This window comes from Schistocerca cancellata, chromosome 6 (assembly GCF_023864275.1).
Source record: "Schistocerca cancellata isolate TAMUIC-IGC-003103 chromosome 6, iqSchCanc2.1, whole genome shotgun sequence".
Classification (NCBI taxonomy): domain Eukaryota; kingdom Metazoa; phylum Arthropoda; class Insecta; order Orthoptera; family Acrididae; genus Schistocerca; species Schistocerca cancellata.
Window position 1 is genome coordinate 317313407 of NC_064631.1, and position 17042 is coordinate 317330448.

At 42.4% G+C, this 17042-nt stretch overlaps 1 protein-coding gene across 2 annotated transcripts in view; it reads left to right on the top strand.

Annotated features, from left to right (window-relative positions):
• Positions 1-16756, top strand: part of LOC126191374 (tRNA selenocysteine 1-associated protein 1) — a 60272-nt gene extending 43516 nt beyond the window's left edge. For both annotated transcript variants that reach the window (XM_049932220.1, XM_049932221.1), the window contains exons 5-6: positions 4767-5035; positions 16522-16756. In XM_049932220.1, coding sequence (XP_049788177.1) covers positions 4767-5035; positions 16522-16643 — 391 coding nt within the window. In that variant the 3' untranslated portion in view covers positions 16644-16756. The remainder of the gene's footprint in view (positions 1-4766; positions 5036-16521) is intronic.
• Positions 16757-17042: the final 286 nt, after the last annotated feature.

Consider the following 17042-nt stretch of genomic DNA (forward strand, 5'->3'; position numbering starts at 1 on the left):
GATTCTTTTATTAACAAAAATTATATATGATTAATGGAAAATCTCATATAAAGATGTGAAACAAATACTAACAAAGAGATAGAGGGGCTGGCCAGTACTTACCTCAGCTCAGTACAGCCGATAGATACACATAAAACAGAACCAAAAATTTTACATTCCTAGCTTTCGGAACAAATGTTCCTTCATCGGGGAGGAGAGAGGGGAAAGAAAGGGAAGAAGGGAAAGGAGATTCAGTTACTCACAACCCAGGTTATGAAGCAACAGGGAAAGGAAAATAGGGAGGGTAGCAAGGATGGAGGCATGGTTGTCAGAGGGAAGCCAAAGATATTCTACTGTAAGTACTGTGCCAGCTTCAAACCAAAGAGGATGCATACAGAAGTAAAGAGGTATATAGTATAAAGATAAACACAACTATGCAGGATGAAAAGATTCGTGAATGGCTAAAGAGGAAAGGGAAAGAGGAGAAGACTGAAGAGTGAATGGGAGTGAGGTTGTTTAACGTAGGTTCAGTCCAGGGGGATGGCGGGATGAAAGGATGTGTTGGAGTGCAAGTTCCCATCTCCGCAGTTCAGAGGGACTGGTGTTGGGTGGGAGAAGCCAAATGGCACATACGGTGTAGCAGGTTCCTAGGTCCCTAGAATTATGCTGGAGGGCATGCTCCGCTACTGGGTATTGGGCATCTCCTAGGCGGACAGTTCGTCTGTGTCCGTTCATGCGCTCAGCCAGTTTAGTTGTTGTCATGCCGATGTAAAAGGCTGTGCAGTGCAGGCATGTCAGTTGATAAATGACATGTGTTGTTTCACACGTAGCCCTGCCTTGAATTGTGTACGTTTTACCAGTAGCGGGGCTGGAGTAGGTGGTTGTGGGGGGATGCATGGGGCAGGTTTTGCAGCGGGGTCGGTTACAGGGGTAGGAACCGCTGGGTAGAGAAGGTAGTCTGGGAATATTGTAGGGTTTAACAAGGATGTTACGGAGGTTAGGGGGGCGACGAAAGGCAACTCTGGGTGGTGTGGGGAGAATTTTGTCAAGGGATGATCTCATTTCAGGAGTTGACTTGAGAAAGTCATATCCCTGGTGGAGTAGTTTGTTGATGTTTTCGAGGCCAGGATAATATTGGGTGACAAGGGGGATGCTTCTGTGTGGTCTGGGGGTAGGAACATTGTTGTTGGATGGGGAGGAATGTATTGCTCGGGAAATCTGTTTGTGGACAAGGTCTGCAGGATAGTTGGAGAGAAAAGCACTGGTCAGGTTATTGGTGTAATTGTTGAGGGATTCGTCACTGGAGCAGATACGTTTGCCACGAATACCTAGGCTGTAGGGAAGGGAGCGTTTGATGTGGAAAGGATGGCAGCTATCAAAGTGAAGGTACTGTTGTTTGTTTGTGGGTTTGATATGGACAGAGGTGTGGATGTGAGCTTCAACAAGATGAAGGTCAACATCCAGGAAGGTGGCTTGGGTTTTGGAGAAGAACCAGGTGAAATTCAGATTCGAAAAGGAGTTGAGGTTATGGAGGAAATTAAGGAGTGTTTCTTCACCATGAGACCAGACCACAAAGATGTCATCTATAAACCTATACCAGGCCATGGGAAGCAGCTGTTGGGTCTTCAGGAAAGCCTCCTCTATGCGGCCCATGAAGAGGTTGGCATAGGACGGAGCCATCCTGGTTCCCATGGCCGTTCCCCTGATTTGTTTGTAGGTCTGGCCTTCAAAAGTGAAGTAATTATGGGTGAGGATGAAGTTGGTAAGTGTGATAAGGAATGGTGATAAGGATGGTTCTCTTTGTGGATTTTGGGTAATAGGTAGAAGGTAGGGGTACGTGGCTCAGGTGGAGTGAGTAAGTCTATGGAAGCCGTTGTGAGGCCTTGTGAGGGACCTTGGATTTTTAGGATTTTTTGCAGTTCAGTCTGGATGGAGGGAATGGGGTCCTGGGTAACAGCTTTGTAGGGTTGAGGTGTCGGAGAGTTGACACAGTCCTTCTGCCACATACTCCACACGGTCAAGTACGACAGTTGTGGAGCCTTTATCTGCCGGGAGGATGACAATAGAGCGGTCTATTTTCAGCTCCTTAATGGCACGGGATTCAGCTGGGGTGATGTTGGGGGTTGTCGGGATGTTCTTCAAGAAGGACTGGGAGGCAACACTGGATGTGAGGAATTCCTGAAATGTCTGCAAGGGATGGTTTTGGGGGAGGGGAGGAGGATCCCTTTGAGAAGGCAGTCGGAACTGTTCTAGACAGGGTTCAACACTGGGTCTAGTATTTGGGGGCTGTGTTTGGATAGTGAAGTGATATTTCCAGTTGAGGTTCCGGGTGAATGAGAGGAGATCTTTAACCAGGGCGGTGTGGTTGAATTTAGGTGTGGGGCTAAAGGTTAAGCCTTTTGATAGAACAGATGTCTCTGGAGGAGAGAGGAATCTGGATGAGAGGTTTAGGACTGAATTGGGACTGGTGATATGTGGCATTTGACTGTGCTTATAGTTGAGATTTGGTCTGTGTGGGGTATGTGCTGGGATGGAGAGATTGAGTAGGGTGGCTAGGCTAGGTTTGTTGGCTATGAGGGGGGTTTGTTGAAGGTTCTGTTGTGGTTGGTGTTTGTGAGGGATAGGGAGAGGGACCCCACTTCTTAGGTGTTGCACTAGCACTGTGGATAGTTTTTTCAGTTGGTGTGTGGCATGGAACTCAAGTTTGCAGCTGGCTTCTAGGATGATGATCCTAAGTGTGTTCTCCAAGCAAGGGTTTGAGAGGTGGAGGACTTTGAAGAGAGATAGGAGCTGTTGGGAGTGGTGGTTACATGAAGTAGTGTAGAGATTCAGGACAAGTTGGGTAAGGGCTAAGGATTGAAGGTTCTGGAAGTCCAGGAGAGACTGGTGGAAGGAGGAATTGCACCCAGAGATGGGAACTTTTAAGGTAAGCCCTTTAGGGGTAATTCCAAAGGTTAAGCAGGACCGGAGGAAAAGTATGTGGGATTGCAGTTTGGCTACGGTGAATGCATGTTTCCGGAATGAATGTAAATATTGTGGTATAGGGTTAGGGTACATAGTGGGTAACTGGTGGGTAGGGAAATTAAATAACTAAAGTTGAAATAGTAATCATAAGAAGGAATAAAAGACGGAGGGAAGGACGAGAAGGAAGACCACTAAATAAGAAAAATACGGAAAAAGTTGACCAGACCAAGCAAGTATGTCCAGATCAGGGGAAAAGAACACATGTTGCTCAAAAACAGAGATAGCGAGTGGCGAAAAAAGATCGCGCGTGGCGCAAAAGCGATCGCGCGTGGCGCAAAAGCGATCGCGCGTGGCGCAAAAGCGATCGCGCGTGGCGCAAAAGCGATCGCGCGTGGCGCAAAAGCGATCGCGCGTGGCGCAAAAGCGATCGCGCGTGGCGCAAAAGCGATCGCGCGTGCCGCAAAAAAGATCGCGTGTGCCGCAGAAATGTCCCAAAAAAATTTTCTTGTGGCAGAGAAAGATAGCCAATGGCACAAAAATATCGCCTGCAACAAGAAATTGACGGAAATGGATGATACTGGTAGGTGTGGAAGAGATTGTTGGCAGTGATTGTTGGCTGGGAAACTGCGAATAACGAACGTTAAAACTATGGAATGTTGAATAAATAAATCAATAAATAAAAAAGAGAAGAGGACTATAAACGGAACAAGATAATAGGAGGAAGATGAAACTAGGACAGTTGGTGACGAAAGTATTTATTTATGTATATATAAAACACTGAAGAAGAGAAAGTGGACAACCATGCCTCAATCGTTGCTACCCTCCCTATTTTCCTTTCCCTGTTGCTTCATAACCTGGGTTGTGAGTAACTGAATCTCCTTTCCCTTCTTCCCTTTCTTTCCCCTCTCTCCTCCCCGATGAAGGAACATTTGTTCCGAAAGCTAGGAATGTAAAATTTTTGGTTCTGTTTTATGTGTATCTATCGGCTGTACTGAGCTGAGGTAAGTACTGGCCAGCCCCTCTCTCTCTTTGTTAGTATTTGTTTCAAAAATTATATATGTATGTCATTTAAATAATACATGTTTCAATAAGTATTGTCATATAACAATTTGCATATTGTTATAAATATGTGTCACTAGTACCACTTACTGGCTGAATTGTTTACTTCTTTGTGCCATAGTGAGCTGCTAGGGTACTGGTGACATTTCGGAATGGAGTAAAAGGTGATGAGTACTTTGTATTGACTTTTAGGGGTATGTTTGTCAACTTCATTGCATTTTTTAATGTGTGTCTTTAAATAGGTTGTCTTATATTGCATATTTCGTGGCACAGACCTGATGATGGAGTTATGAAACTCTGGCAATTTTTGTAGATGTGAAAAATGTCAAGCTGCACCATGGTTTGGACTCTGCTTTAAACTGTAGGCCTTGCTGTAACTGGCTGAGTAAGTCAGTTCAGTTCAAAGATAGGAAGGAAGGCAGTGGCACACCAGCTCCAATAGGATCATGCCTAGTAAAGCACTGTGGTGTTCAAAACAGTTTTCAGATTGATGACTACCCTTTTTTACCCCAATTAGTACTGTCCCATTGATTGATGAATGAGAGTTGTCTGGACTCAACACGTGATACCATTGGAATGAGCCTCATATTTCAACCCCAAATTTTTTGTCCTGGTGAATACATTCCTTTTCAGTGTTGGTAACAAACTTTTTTATTTCAGTGCTTTTATAGTTGATGGCTGCTTGGCGGTTCTTCATATCAAGAAATTTAATATGTGTACTCAAGTCAGGTAACTTACTATTTGTTTCTCATATTTCTCCTCAGCACTGACACCAGTACCTTCACGACAACTACTACAGCAGCAACAAGTGGGGGTTACAGCTCCAGTTCAGATTACAGTCAGTACTATGACCCATCATATTGGCAGAATTATTCTGCATGGCAAGGATATTATGACACAAGTACTGATCCAGCAGCTACTGCATCAGCACATGCGCAAGCCTCCCATGATTACTATCAGAGTATGAGTGCGTACTCCAGTGCACCGGTAGTGGAAGATACTACTAACCATGAGGATGACCTTGAGCTTATTGGTAGGTAGACTGGAGATTTAGTAGCACAAAATGAAGTGCTATAACCAGTTTGTTTAGTTGATAACAACTGTTTCAGGTGTGTGGTTATAATATGATAGTTCTTTTAGCTTTTACAGTTTTATAAATTAGACAATTATCTTTTAATTTTGGCTTATTTTAAAATAATATGCAGTGTTTTCCATTCACATAGTGTTGCTATAATCATTTCTAAAGTTAATAGTGTACACATGGCTTCAATGTTAATATTATAATTTCTCTGTGCATTTACTCCATATTCCAGTCCTTTTATAGATTTGCTGAACATGCTGTACATTTGGATTATGCATTCAGTAGATTAATCATGACTAGATAATTTCCATATGATAACAGATGTTGACAGATGCGTTTGCTTAACTGGATTTAGCTTTCATTCAAGACACTATAATGTCTTCCTTATTGTGTCAGAGGCACACATTTTTTAAACAAAAAATTGCCAGGCATATTACACCACTTTTTATGCCTATACAGTGAAGTTCTTTAAAGTGGTGATAGAAAAGCGTCTTATGATAGCGACTTGTTATTAGGGAAAATTTGTCTCTGAAAAATGGATATGTATTTGTGGGGAGAAAAAAAGAGTCAGTTATTTGCCCCTGCCCCCCAAGCAACATCATTGGGGTCTAAAGTTCCTAACATATTTTATCATATCTCTCTCACATGCAGCCACGATTTTCTTCAGATTTCTAGTACAAACAATTTTCATTTCTCACACTGAAAGAATTTTAAATTTGCCATGGCGGTGATGGTAAGCTGGTAATGAGAGAAGAAATGTGAAACTATATTTGGGGAGATTCTGAAGGTAGTAGAGAGCTTGTGTTTGTTTAGCGTAAATACTGTAATGGATCATTCCATGCCAGGTGGTCTAGAGGTTCCCACATGACCATCACAGATTTTGATGAAATTTTGTATCAACAGTTGCACTTTGTTTGACCCCAGAGCACAGCTATCAACAGTGCAAGCATGCTTTTGGCAACTTCGAGACATAATATCTCAGCAATATTTTCTTGAAACAAATTGAACTAGGTCATCTTGTACAACTTTTTGCACCCCCTTAAGGAAAATCCCTCGTCCGCCCATCCTGATTTAGGTTTTCCGTGATTACCCTAAATCACTCCATGCAAATGCTGGGATGGTTCCTCTGAAAGGGCACGGCCGACTTCCTTCCCATCCTTCCCTAATCCGATGAGACCGATATAATAAAAAAATGTTTTCTGAGAGAATTGCCTATGGGTAATTTGAAGCAAAGTTAGCGGGGGGGGGGGGGAGGGGAGCGAAGTTTAGCTTTTTTATCTCCTGAAGTAATTGGGGCATACATTTGAAACTTAACAAATAACAACTTACCAATACAAGGTCTTATATATAAAATTTCATTCTCCTGCAGCTTTCCAATACGTTACAAATTGAGAGCAAAGTTGACAATTTTTCTTTAAAAAATGCCAAAAATGGCTACTTTTGGACCAATTTTACAGGAAAGAATATTCTGCAGTCTCTTAAACTCTTTTCATTAGAAAGGCCATGTTATAAACTATTTAAAAAACTGTATTTGGTTTTGCAATGGAGCATATAAGGCCCTAAAAAACGACAAGGTGGAGGTGCATTGAAAATGGGCCAGTGTTCCACGGGTATTCAAATTAAATTTTACATCTTTTATTATGTTCTGTTATTGTTTAGTACTGTCTAGGGAAACCAGTTAACAGTCTTAATGACTAGGCAATAAGATAAAGTCCAAATAGCTCGAAAAACTTCAAAAAGGGGACGTCTCTTGTCACAAGTTATCATGACATATTTCAGTTTGTTTTTCTGCTGTAGCTACAGAGTCCAAATGGTTATAAACTTCACAATATAACTGTGCATTGCAAAAGCTGTGGAGATCATGGTAGTATAACTGTTGCATAACAACTGTAGTGCACATCATATAAATAGCACCACTGCCACATTGTGTAAATTTTCATGAAGTACACACCAATCATCCTCATAATTTTTTGGGATGGATTCATGTAATAGAGATGTATTAATATGTCTTTTTGTTGTGTAATGCTATAGATGTAGCTTAACTCTGGTTTAAGGACTAGCATATTTTGTGCTAGCATAATTTGTGATTAATGTGGAACATTAGTGTAGACATAAAAAATGTACAAATAATTTGGTATGGTGCATGGTGGCTGAACCATCGCTGGTTCATTTTAAAATGAGAAAACCCGCATGCCCAAAGCCATAGGGGCCACACCCGATAGCTGTGCCAAAGCAGCCACAGGTTCCCAAATCTAGTAAGTTTTCCTTATTTGCAGTGTTTTCTGACTCAAGCTCATTTCCTAATCAATAGTACTTTGATATAATCTTCTACAGAGAATACCAAGCAGTTGTAGAACATAATAAAAGATGTCAGATTTAATTTCAGTACCTGTGGAACATAGGCCCATTTCCAATGCACCTACAACTTGTCACCTTTCTAGGGCTTTATATGCACCCATTTCAAAACCAGATATAGTTTTTTATGTGGTTTAGAACATGGTCTTTCTAATGAAAATAGTTTGAGAAGAGTGTGCAGAAGATTCATTTTTGTAAAACTAGGCCAAAAATAGCAATTTTAGCATTTTCTTTTTAGAAAAACCATCAACTTTGTCCTCAATTTGTAAACTATTGGAAATCAGCGGGAGAAGGAAATTTTATATTCTAAGACCTCGTGTTGGAAAGTTGTTATGTGCCAAGTTTCAGTTGTATCCTGCAATTACTTCTGGAGATACATAAAGCTAAACGTCGCTTCTCTCTCTCTCTCTCTCTCTCTCTCTCAAGCAATTATTTTTTTGGCAATGTTGCTTTAAAATATCCATATAGAAATTTCTCAGGATATCTTTTTTATTGTTATTATTATTTTTCTGTAGGGAGCACAAAAGACAAAAAGCTGTACTAGATGAGGTAGTTATGTTTCTTTCAACAAAAAAAAAAAAATACACTCCTGGAAATGGAAAGAAGAACACATTGACACCGGTGTGTCAGACCCACCATACTTGCTCCGGACACTGCGAGAGGGCTGTACAAGCAATGATCACACGCACGGCACAGCGGACACACCAGGAACCGCGGTGTTGGCCGTCGAATGGCGCTAGCTGCGCAGCATTTGTGCACCGCCGCCGTCAGTGTCAGCCAGTTTGCCATGGCATACGGAGCTCCATCGCAGTCTTTAACACTGGTAGCATGCCGCGACAGCGTGGACGTGAACCGTATGTGCAGTTGACGGACTTTGAGCGAGGGCGTATAGTGGGCATGCGGGAGGCCGGGTGGACGTACCGCCGAATTGCTCAACACGTGGGGCGTGAGGTCTCCACAGTACATCGATGTTGTCGCCAGTGGTCAGCGGAAGGTGCAAGTGCCCGTCGACCTGGGACCGGACCGCAGCGACGCACGGATGCATGCCAAGACCGTAGGATCCTACGCAGTGCCGTAGGGGACCGCACCGCCACTTCCCAGCAAATTAGGGACACTGTTGCTCCTGGGGTATCGGCGAGGACCATTCGCAACCGTCTCCATGAAGCTGGGCTACGGTCCCGCACACTGTTAGGCCGTCTTCCGCTCACACCCCAACATCGTGCAGCCCGCCTCCAGTGGTGTCGCGACAGGCATGAATGGAGGGACGAATGGAGACGTGTCGTCTTCAGCAATGAGAGTCGCTTCTGCCTTGGTGCCAATGATGGTCGTATGCGTGTTTGGCGCCGTGCAGGTGAGCGCCACAATCAGGACTGCACACGACCGAGGCACACAGGGCCAACACCCGGCATCATGGTGTGGGGAGCGATCTCCTACACTGGCCGTACACCACTGGTGATCGTCGAGGGGACACTGAATAGTGCACGGTACATCCAAACCGTCATCGAACCCATCGTTCTACCATTCCTAGACCGGCAAGGGAACTTGCTGTTCCAACAGGACAATGCACGTCTGCATGTATCCCGTGCCACCCAACGTGCTCTAGAAGATGTAAGTCAACTGCCCTGGCCAGCAAGATCTCCGGATCTGTCCCCCATTGAGCATGTTTGGGACTGGATGAAGCGTCGTCTCACGCGGTCTGCACGTCCAGCACGAACGCTGGTCCAACTGAGGCGCCAGGTGGAAATGGCATGGCAAGCCGTTCCACAGGACTACATCCAGCATCTCTACGATCGTCTCCATGGGAGAATAGCAGCCTGCATTGCTGCGAAAGGTGGATATACACTGTACTAGTGCTGACATTGTGCATGCTCTGTTGCCTGTGTCTATGTGCCTGCGGTTCTGTCAGTGTGATCATGTGATGTATCTGACCCCAGGAATGTGTCAATAAAGTTTCCCCTTCCTGGGACAATGAATTCACGGTGTTCTTATTTCAATTTCCAGGAGTGTATATATATTATTGGAGATATGTCTCAAAGTTGCCAAAAACTAATAGGTACACTGTTGATAGCTGTGCTATAGGATCAAACAAATGACTATATTTATGCCAGTATTAAATTGGCAAGAGTAAAGTTTGGGAATTTGTGTGAATATTTACACAAAATTTAATGAAAATCCCTGATGGTTATGCAGGAATGTTTTATGAAATTAGCATGGAATGGCCCTAATGTGTGTGAGTAAATAGGAAGATTAAAACACTAAAGTGTGAGAGAGGCAGTAGAGCTCCTCCTCCTCTTTTTCAAATAGCTGCCATACAGACCCCCCCCCCCCCTCCACTACTGTTTGTAATGCAGGGAGTATACGCCCCAGGAAATCCGGGAAAAACATGGGAATTTTTTCATCTAGGAAAAGCTGGGGTGTTTTTGGAATTTTGGTAATTTTTCATTGTTTTAGTTTTCTGTTAAAGTTCTGTAATATTGACTAGTAAGATCTCATACTCTAATGAAGAATTTTACTTTAGTCCACTGCTGCAGAATAATGCTGCAGCAAATTTAATATAAACAAGAAAATAACACCAGAATGAAACATAAGTTGCAAAGAAAAAGCATTATTTACAAGAAAAGTACAGTGCACACACAGATGTCTGCAGGCAGCGAAATGTGTCAAAGGCTTTAGAACAAATATTATGCAATACTTCGTTCCAACAAACTGCTTTTGATGAGTGTGACATCATAATAGTTTACATTGCTAACAAGTCTCAGGAAAATATTATGAATGGTGGTTTCAGAAGTGTTACTTTCAGACTAAATTTTCTTTTACGTAAGATGAACTATGTTAAGTGTGAGAGTGTGTGATAAATTTTGTAAATCACGGAGTGTTTGACTCTCATTCAAAACTTTTATAGTTTGAGGACCACCCACTTAGTAAAATTTTGGGCCCAGAACCAGCCATTTAACCCATTGTTTAAAATTTTACTGTCACATTTGTGTTTGACATATATTAAGGAGCAACACAAGCTAAGAAAGACCAAGCTTCAGTGTTAGTTTTTCATATGAGGGTGAGTCAAATGAAAACCTTAAATACTTTTTTACATATTATTTATTGTGCAGAAGTGGTACAATGCTGTATCACTTTTCAACATAATCTCCCCCATGCTCAATGCAAGTCCTCCAGCGCTTACAAAGTGCATAAATTCCTTTAGAAAAAAAAATTCTTTTGGTAATCCGCACAACCACTCATGCACCGCGTGGCATACCTCTTCATCAGAACGGAACTTCTTTCCTCCCATTGTGTCTTTGAGTGGTCCAAACATATGGAAATTACTTGGGGGTAAGGTCGGGTGAGTATGGTGGATGAGGAAGACACTCAAAATGCAGGTCTGTGATTGTGGCAACTGTTGTATGGGCAGTGTGGAGCCTTGCATTGTCATGTTGCAGATGGACACCTGCTGACAGCAATCCATGTCGCTTTGATTTGATTGCAGGCCACAGATGATTTTTTAGGAGATCTGTGTATGATGCACTGGTGACAGTGGTCCCTCTAGGCATGTAATGTTCCAAAATGACGCCCTTTTCATCCCAAAAGAGAGTCAGCACAACCTTCCCTGCTGATGGTTCTGTTGGAAACTTCTTTGGTTTTGGTGATGAGGAATGGTGCCATTCCTTGCTCGCTCTCTCTGTTTCCGATTGGTGGAAGTGAACCCAGGTTTCGTCCCCAGTAACGATTCTTGCAAGGAAGCCATCACCTTTTCGTTCAAAGTGCCGAAGAAGTTCTTTACAAGCATCAACACGTCATTCTCTCATTTCAGGAGTCAGCTGCCGTGGCACCCATCTTGCAGACACTTTGTGAAACTGGAGCACATCATGCACAATGTGATGTGCTGACCCATGACTAATCTGTAAACGGGCTGCAGTGTTATTCAGTGTCACTCGGTGGTTTTTCTTCACTATGGCTTCAACTGCTGCAATGTTCTGTGGAATCACAACTCGTGCCTGACCTAGCTGAGGAGCATCTTCCACTGAAGTCACACCATTTGCGAACTTCCTACTCCATTCGCAGACTTGCTGCTGTGACAAACATGCATCACCGTACTGAACCTTCATTTGTCGATGAATTTCAATAGGTTTCACACCTTCATTATGCAAAAACCGCATAACTGAATGCTATTCTTCCCTGGTGCAAGTCGCAAGTGGGGCGGCCATCTTTATACTGATACTGTGATGGTATGTGTGCATCTGCACTATGCTGCCACCTACAGGCCATTCTGCACACTGTTTGTAGCACGCTTACCAACTTACAGGATAATGGAGCAAAATTTTGATTTGTTATTACAAATTTAAGGTTTTCATTTGACTCACCCTCATATTTATTTTAGTTCTTTCATAGATTACAAATTGTGCAGTAAAGATGGCAATAAGTATAATTATACTTCAGAACACTTTGGTGTGTTTGTGCTTAGGCCCTAACATTTGCAGCACCTTTTCCCTACTATGCTGCATGTCTATTTTCCAGCTATCCTTTTTTTTCTCATCCCATGGGGAACATGTGTGGCATATTTTTGGGCATGTGTTCTTAATTTTCTGTAGCCAGAGTCAGAATAATCCCACTACTGTTTTTCTTTCTTTCTTCATTCTCCATTCTCCATCTCCTACCCTTCCTCCACTGCAGCATTTGAGGTTCTTCTTTGTTTCTCCTTCCTCCCTGCATGCTCTTGAAGGCAGGCCCATGCATCTGACATGTAAAAGGTGACTGGGTAACGTGTAATTCCCAACCCTTGGTTGACAGGTAGGGTTCACACGTACACCTGGTACAGGCCAGGCCTAGGGAGGGGTGATTACCTGAGCTGTTATTTTCCAAAATTGCCAATTAGTCCCTCTGTCAGGAGTTTGGGAGGTGTGACCTGAGGTGCCAATTGGTTTGACCTTTGACAAACAACATTTCCCCATTTGCGATGACCAGATAGAATATCTTACAAACATTAACTGTACTGCCGCAGAACGTTCCTTTCCTCGCAGTTCACCTTTAGTGCACACTATTGTGGTCACTTGGTGAACTGATGGAATCCGCAGTTCGATTTGTGCATGCATATATGCTCTCCTCATATTTAACCATCATCCTAAACTGGTGAACAGTATTTGTTATAAATGGTTGTGTGCTCAGTGTTGTTGCGTTCTTGGGGGTAGCAAAAAAAGTTCTCTAGTTCTTTTAGCAGTCCTGCTCCCTATCCTGTTGTGTGGGCCAACCTCCAGTGACACTCTGGCACCAAGGTCCATTCCCCAATTTCCGGCCTGACCATAGCTGCTGATGTCATTGTTCCTATCACCAACACCTTAGGCTGCTATTTTGTGGAGATTTCGAGGAAACGAATGGAGGAGGCTCGAGTGATACCCTTTCTCTCAGAATCATGAATTCTACAATGCTGCCTTTCCTATGCAGGAGCTAGGTCATGCTCTCACTTCATCCTGATTTCCGCCCCAGGGTTGGACAATATTTACTTTCAGAAGTTGCAGCACCTTTCTCTTGCGGGCAAGCACTTCCTCCCTCATACGTACAATCACATCTGGACAGGTGACTCATTTCCCAGATTCTGGCATGAAGCCATTGTCATTCCCATAGCTAAGCCCAGTAAGGACAAACAGCTTCCTTCTAACTACCGCCCCAATTCTCTCACCAGCTGTATTTGCAAGGTGATGGAACGTGTGATTCATGCCTGGCTGGTATGGTGGCTTGAGTCTCTCAGTTTACTAACCACTGCACAGTGTAGATTTTTGGGTGCGCTGCTCTGCAGTTGACTATCTTATCACTTTGTCGAACAATTTTCTACGGAAATACTAGACTGTGGATGTGTTTTTTGATCTGGAGAAATCCTACAACACCTGCTTGAAGACTGGTATCCTATGTACTCTTTACATGCGGAGCTTCCAAGGCCGCCTGCCCCATTTTCTTCAGGAATTTTTAAAAGACCGACACCTTTATCCAGGAAAACAGTGTGCTTCAGGGTTCCGTCCTGAGCGTCATTCTCTTTGCTATCGCCTTTAACCCTGCAATGGCCTGTCTCCCGTGGGGCATCTGTGGTTCCCTTTTTGTTCATGATTTTGCTATCTATTTTAGTTCTCTACAGACATGTCTCCTTGAGCAGTGTCTTCAGTGATGTCTCAATCACCTTTACTCATGGAGCAATTACAATGGCTTTTGTTTTTCCACTGATAAAACTGTTTGTGTGCATTTCTGGTGGTGCAATGGGTTTCTTCCACCATGTTTACATCTTGGGCCTGTTGCTCTTCCTTTCACTGTAACTACGAAATTCCTGGGGCTTATGCTTGAAAGGAAATTTTCTTGGTCCTCCCACGTCTTATCTGGCCGCCTGCTGTATTTGGTCCGTTAATGTCCTGTGTGTTCCCATTCATACTTCCTGGGAGTGGACAGACCACTTTCCTTCGTTTGTGCTGATCCCTTGTCCGTTCGAAACTAGACTACGAGTGTTTAGTTTATGCATCTGCACGTCCATCCATCTTACACCATCTAAATACAGTCCACCTTCGTGCCATCCATTCGGCCACTGGTGCCTTTTACACTAGCCTGGTTGAGAGTCTGTATACACAGAACCTGCTGAACTACCACTGTCGTATGGTCTCCTCAGCAGATACACATGCCATTTTTCCGCCATGCGTGGCCACCTGTCCAATGCCTCCTCCTATGGTGACTCCTTTGCACACCAGTATGGGGCATGTCTCTCTTCTTTGTTACCCCTGGAGTTCGCTTTTGGCTATTGCTCTTGCAGCTTAACTTCACGCTGCCTGCCACGTTCTCAGGGGGTGTGAACACTTTATCACCTTGGCTTCATGTGGTGGCTCATGCTCACTTCGGACTTCATTCACTTCCTAAGGACACTACTCCAGATTCTATCTATTGGTGTAAGTTTCTCCACCTTTGCACGGAACTTTGCAGTAGTACCTTTGTGTACACTGATGGCTCTCGGATGAACTGCTGCCAAGGCTGCAGTCCTCCTACCTCAGCCTGCTAGTTCTTCCATACCTTCCAATGATCTCCTTGTTGCCGTCTGTCAGCAGATGGTGTCACCTTAACATCACCACTGGTCTTCCTTTCATGGGAATAAGCTCTTGGGAATTAAATGTCATTGAGCTGCGTGGCCGACCTCCTCTCAGCCCTTTCGCCGCGAGGAGATCATTTTAGTTAGATTACATATTGGGCACTATTGTTTTAGCCATTGCCGTATGTTAAGTGTTCTCCCACACCACTTTGTGCTCATTGTCGTCAATCTTCGACGGTTCGCTGTTTCCTGACCGAATGCCCTTTTTTCAGCCATGTTTTACTGTATATTTGCCATCTGGGTTATTGGCTGTTTTACTGAACGATGCACAGGCTATTGACTGTGTTTTATCTGTTGTAGCAATATGGTAAAGGACATTTAATCTTTAGTTTAGGACCTCCATTGTCTTTACGGAATATTTTTTGTGGACCTTTCTCCAAGAGCAAGTCCTTGTTTTTAGCTGTCTTTCCTTTCATTGATCGCTCTTAATGTGTAGTCGCTTTTGACTCCTTTTTAATGTTATTGTTCTGAGGTTCTGACAAGGGTGCATATGACATTAGTTGTTTTAACATTGTAAAACAAAAAAAAGAAAGAAACAGAGGGGTGAGTTGAGTTTTTGAGCAAAAATCACATGTAATTGTTTTTTTCTACGGAGAAGTCCAAGTGCTCGACAGAACATAACATATATTCAGCCAGGTAACCCACAAAATGTTCGGTGCACAGCAGCGAATTTATAATTGTGCTTGTCAGTAATTTTCAGCTGCTGCAATTTAAGCTGTGCTCTTAGGATCCTGCTTAACCGCACCTTCAGAAAAAAAGAAAAAACAGGAAAAATTTTTTGATGACCATTATTATGTGTGAAAGCTTAGCTTTTCTTGTAGCTGCAGTATGCTGTACGTGTATCAAACTGAACCATTAACTTTTCCTGTTTGTGTGTTTGTACTACTTAACAGTGATTGTGCTTGGCTGACTATATTATGTGCCCTATTCTCTGAATATCTTCTGTTGTTGGCTGGTGAGGTCATGTGGCATGGCTATGATTAGCTGACAAAAGTGCATTGCAATCTCGATTTCAGTGCCACTTTACTGTATTTGACAGAATTTGTATTTATACTTTCATAATAGGAAAATATAAAATATGCAGTGTACACGTTGCCAAATCAAAGACCTTTCTAAAAAAAAAAAAAAAAAAAAAAAAAAAAAAAAAAAAAAAAAAAAAAGCTGGGAAGTTCTATGCTGGTGTATAAAACCTTCACCATTAAAAGAATTGATAAGTTTTACAGCTCCGAGGGGAAGTATATTGTTATTTAACATGGAGAAAATGAACTTTTGCCTGGGAAAAAGTGTATTTTTAACTGGTAAATCTGTTCTAAGTGAGAATCCTTTTTCAAATACCTCTAAGCTGTCCAATGTCCCCTCTGCTCAGCAAATAGTGACCTGTCTGTGCTCAGAATATTGTCCATTTACTTGGGTTTGAAGCTTTCATAGGAACTCCATTCCTAAAGCATAAGATTGTGTGGCAGTATTGTATTTGACTAGGGCCAATGGACTGCGGAGCAAATAAAATTAAAAACTGACACTTTCTAGCTTTTGAGTAAAGATCTTAGCTTCTTTCACCCAGAGGAGGAGGAGGAGCAGGAGGAGGTTTGTTAGTGGGATCATTCTGGAATTATGTGCAAACGTCATGCATGCCTATCAATGGAGAGTCAGTTGTGCAGGATTAGAGGTAAACAAACAGTGGAATTTAGTGATTTGCAAGTAGATGGTGTGTAATGCTGTTTTTGTCACAATTTGTGCGTTATAAAAATTTAGTGTTGGAATGAAACATACATGTTGCTTCTCAGTAATAGAATAGCTTTCTGACACAGTTTAAGTTAATTTGCCACCATATGTTGACACAATAATTGCTATTCTTGTTGAAGTCAATTTGTGATTACTTTGGCAACATGTACCACATGGGGTGATTTTTATTGTCTAAATGATTAATCTCTTTCTAGTTGTGTTTCATAGGATGTTATTTGTTTCTTTTTTATAGAACATAATCAGCAGATAGATGTTGAGAAGCTGAACAGAGAAGTAACAGAACGAGATTACTGTCTCTGGGATGCCCTAGAAAGCTCAAAATGGCTACCTGTGGAAGGATTGGAATGCTGCTAAAAATGAAGAAAGTGTGTACAGTTGTAAAATATTTCATTCCTCATTGTAGCAATTTTTCACATGTTTCTTTTTTATAAAATCCAATAATAAATAGGGTCAGGTGATACAATTTCACCATCCTGTTAAATATTTTGTAAGATAAATAAAAAAATCAAGTGAAACACAAGAAGTTATTTATGTATATACACACTCTTCTTCCACACAGACGTGAAATTGGACATAAAAGCACTAGAGTGATAATAATTACATTTTTTTCTCTTATGTTGGTCCGTTGAACATTAAAATGAACAGAAATCTATTAATTGTTGTCGCTCTTAAACTAAACACAGATTTGTTTCCATTTTTTTTCATTGTGTACAGAGCATTGATTTTTTTCTGGGTGGCCAGTTGTAGTTATTG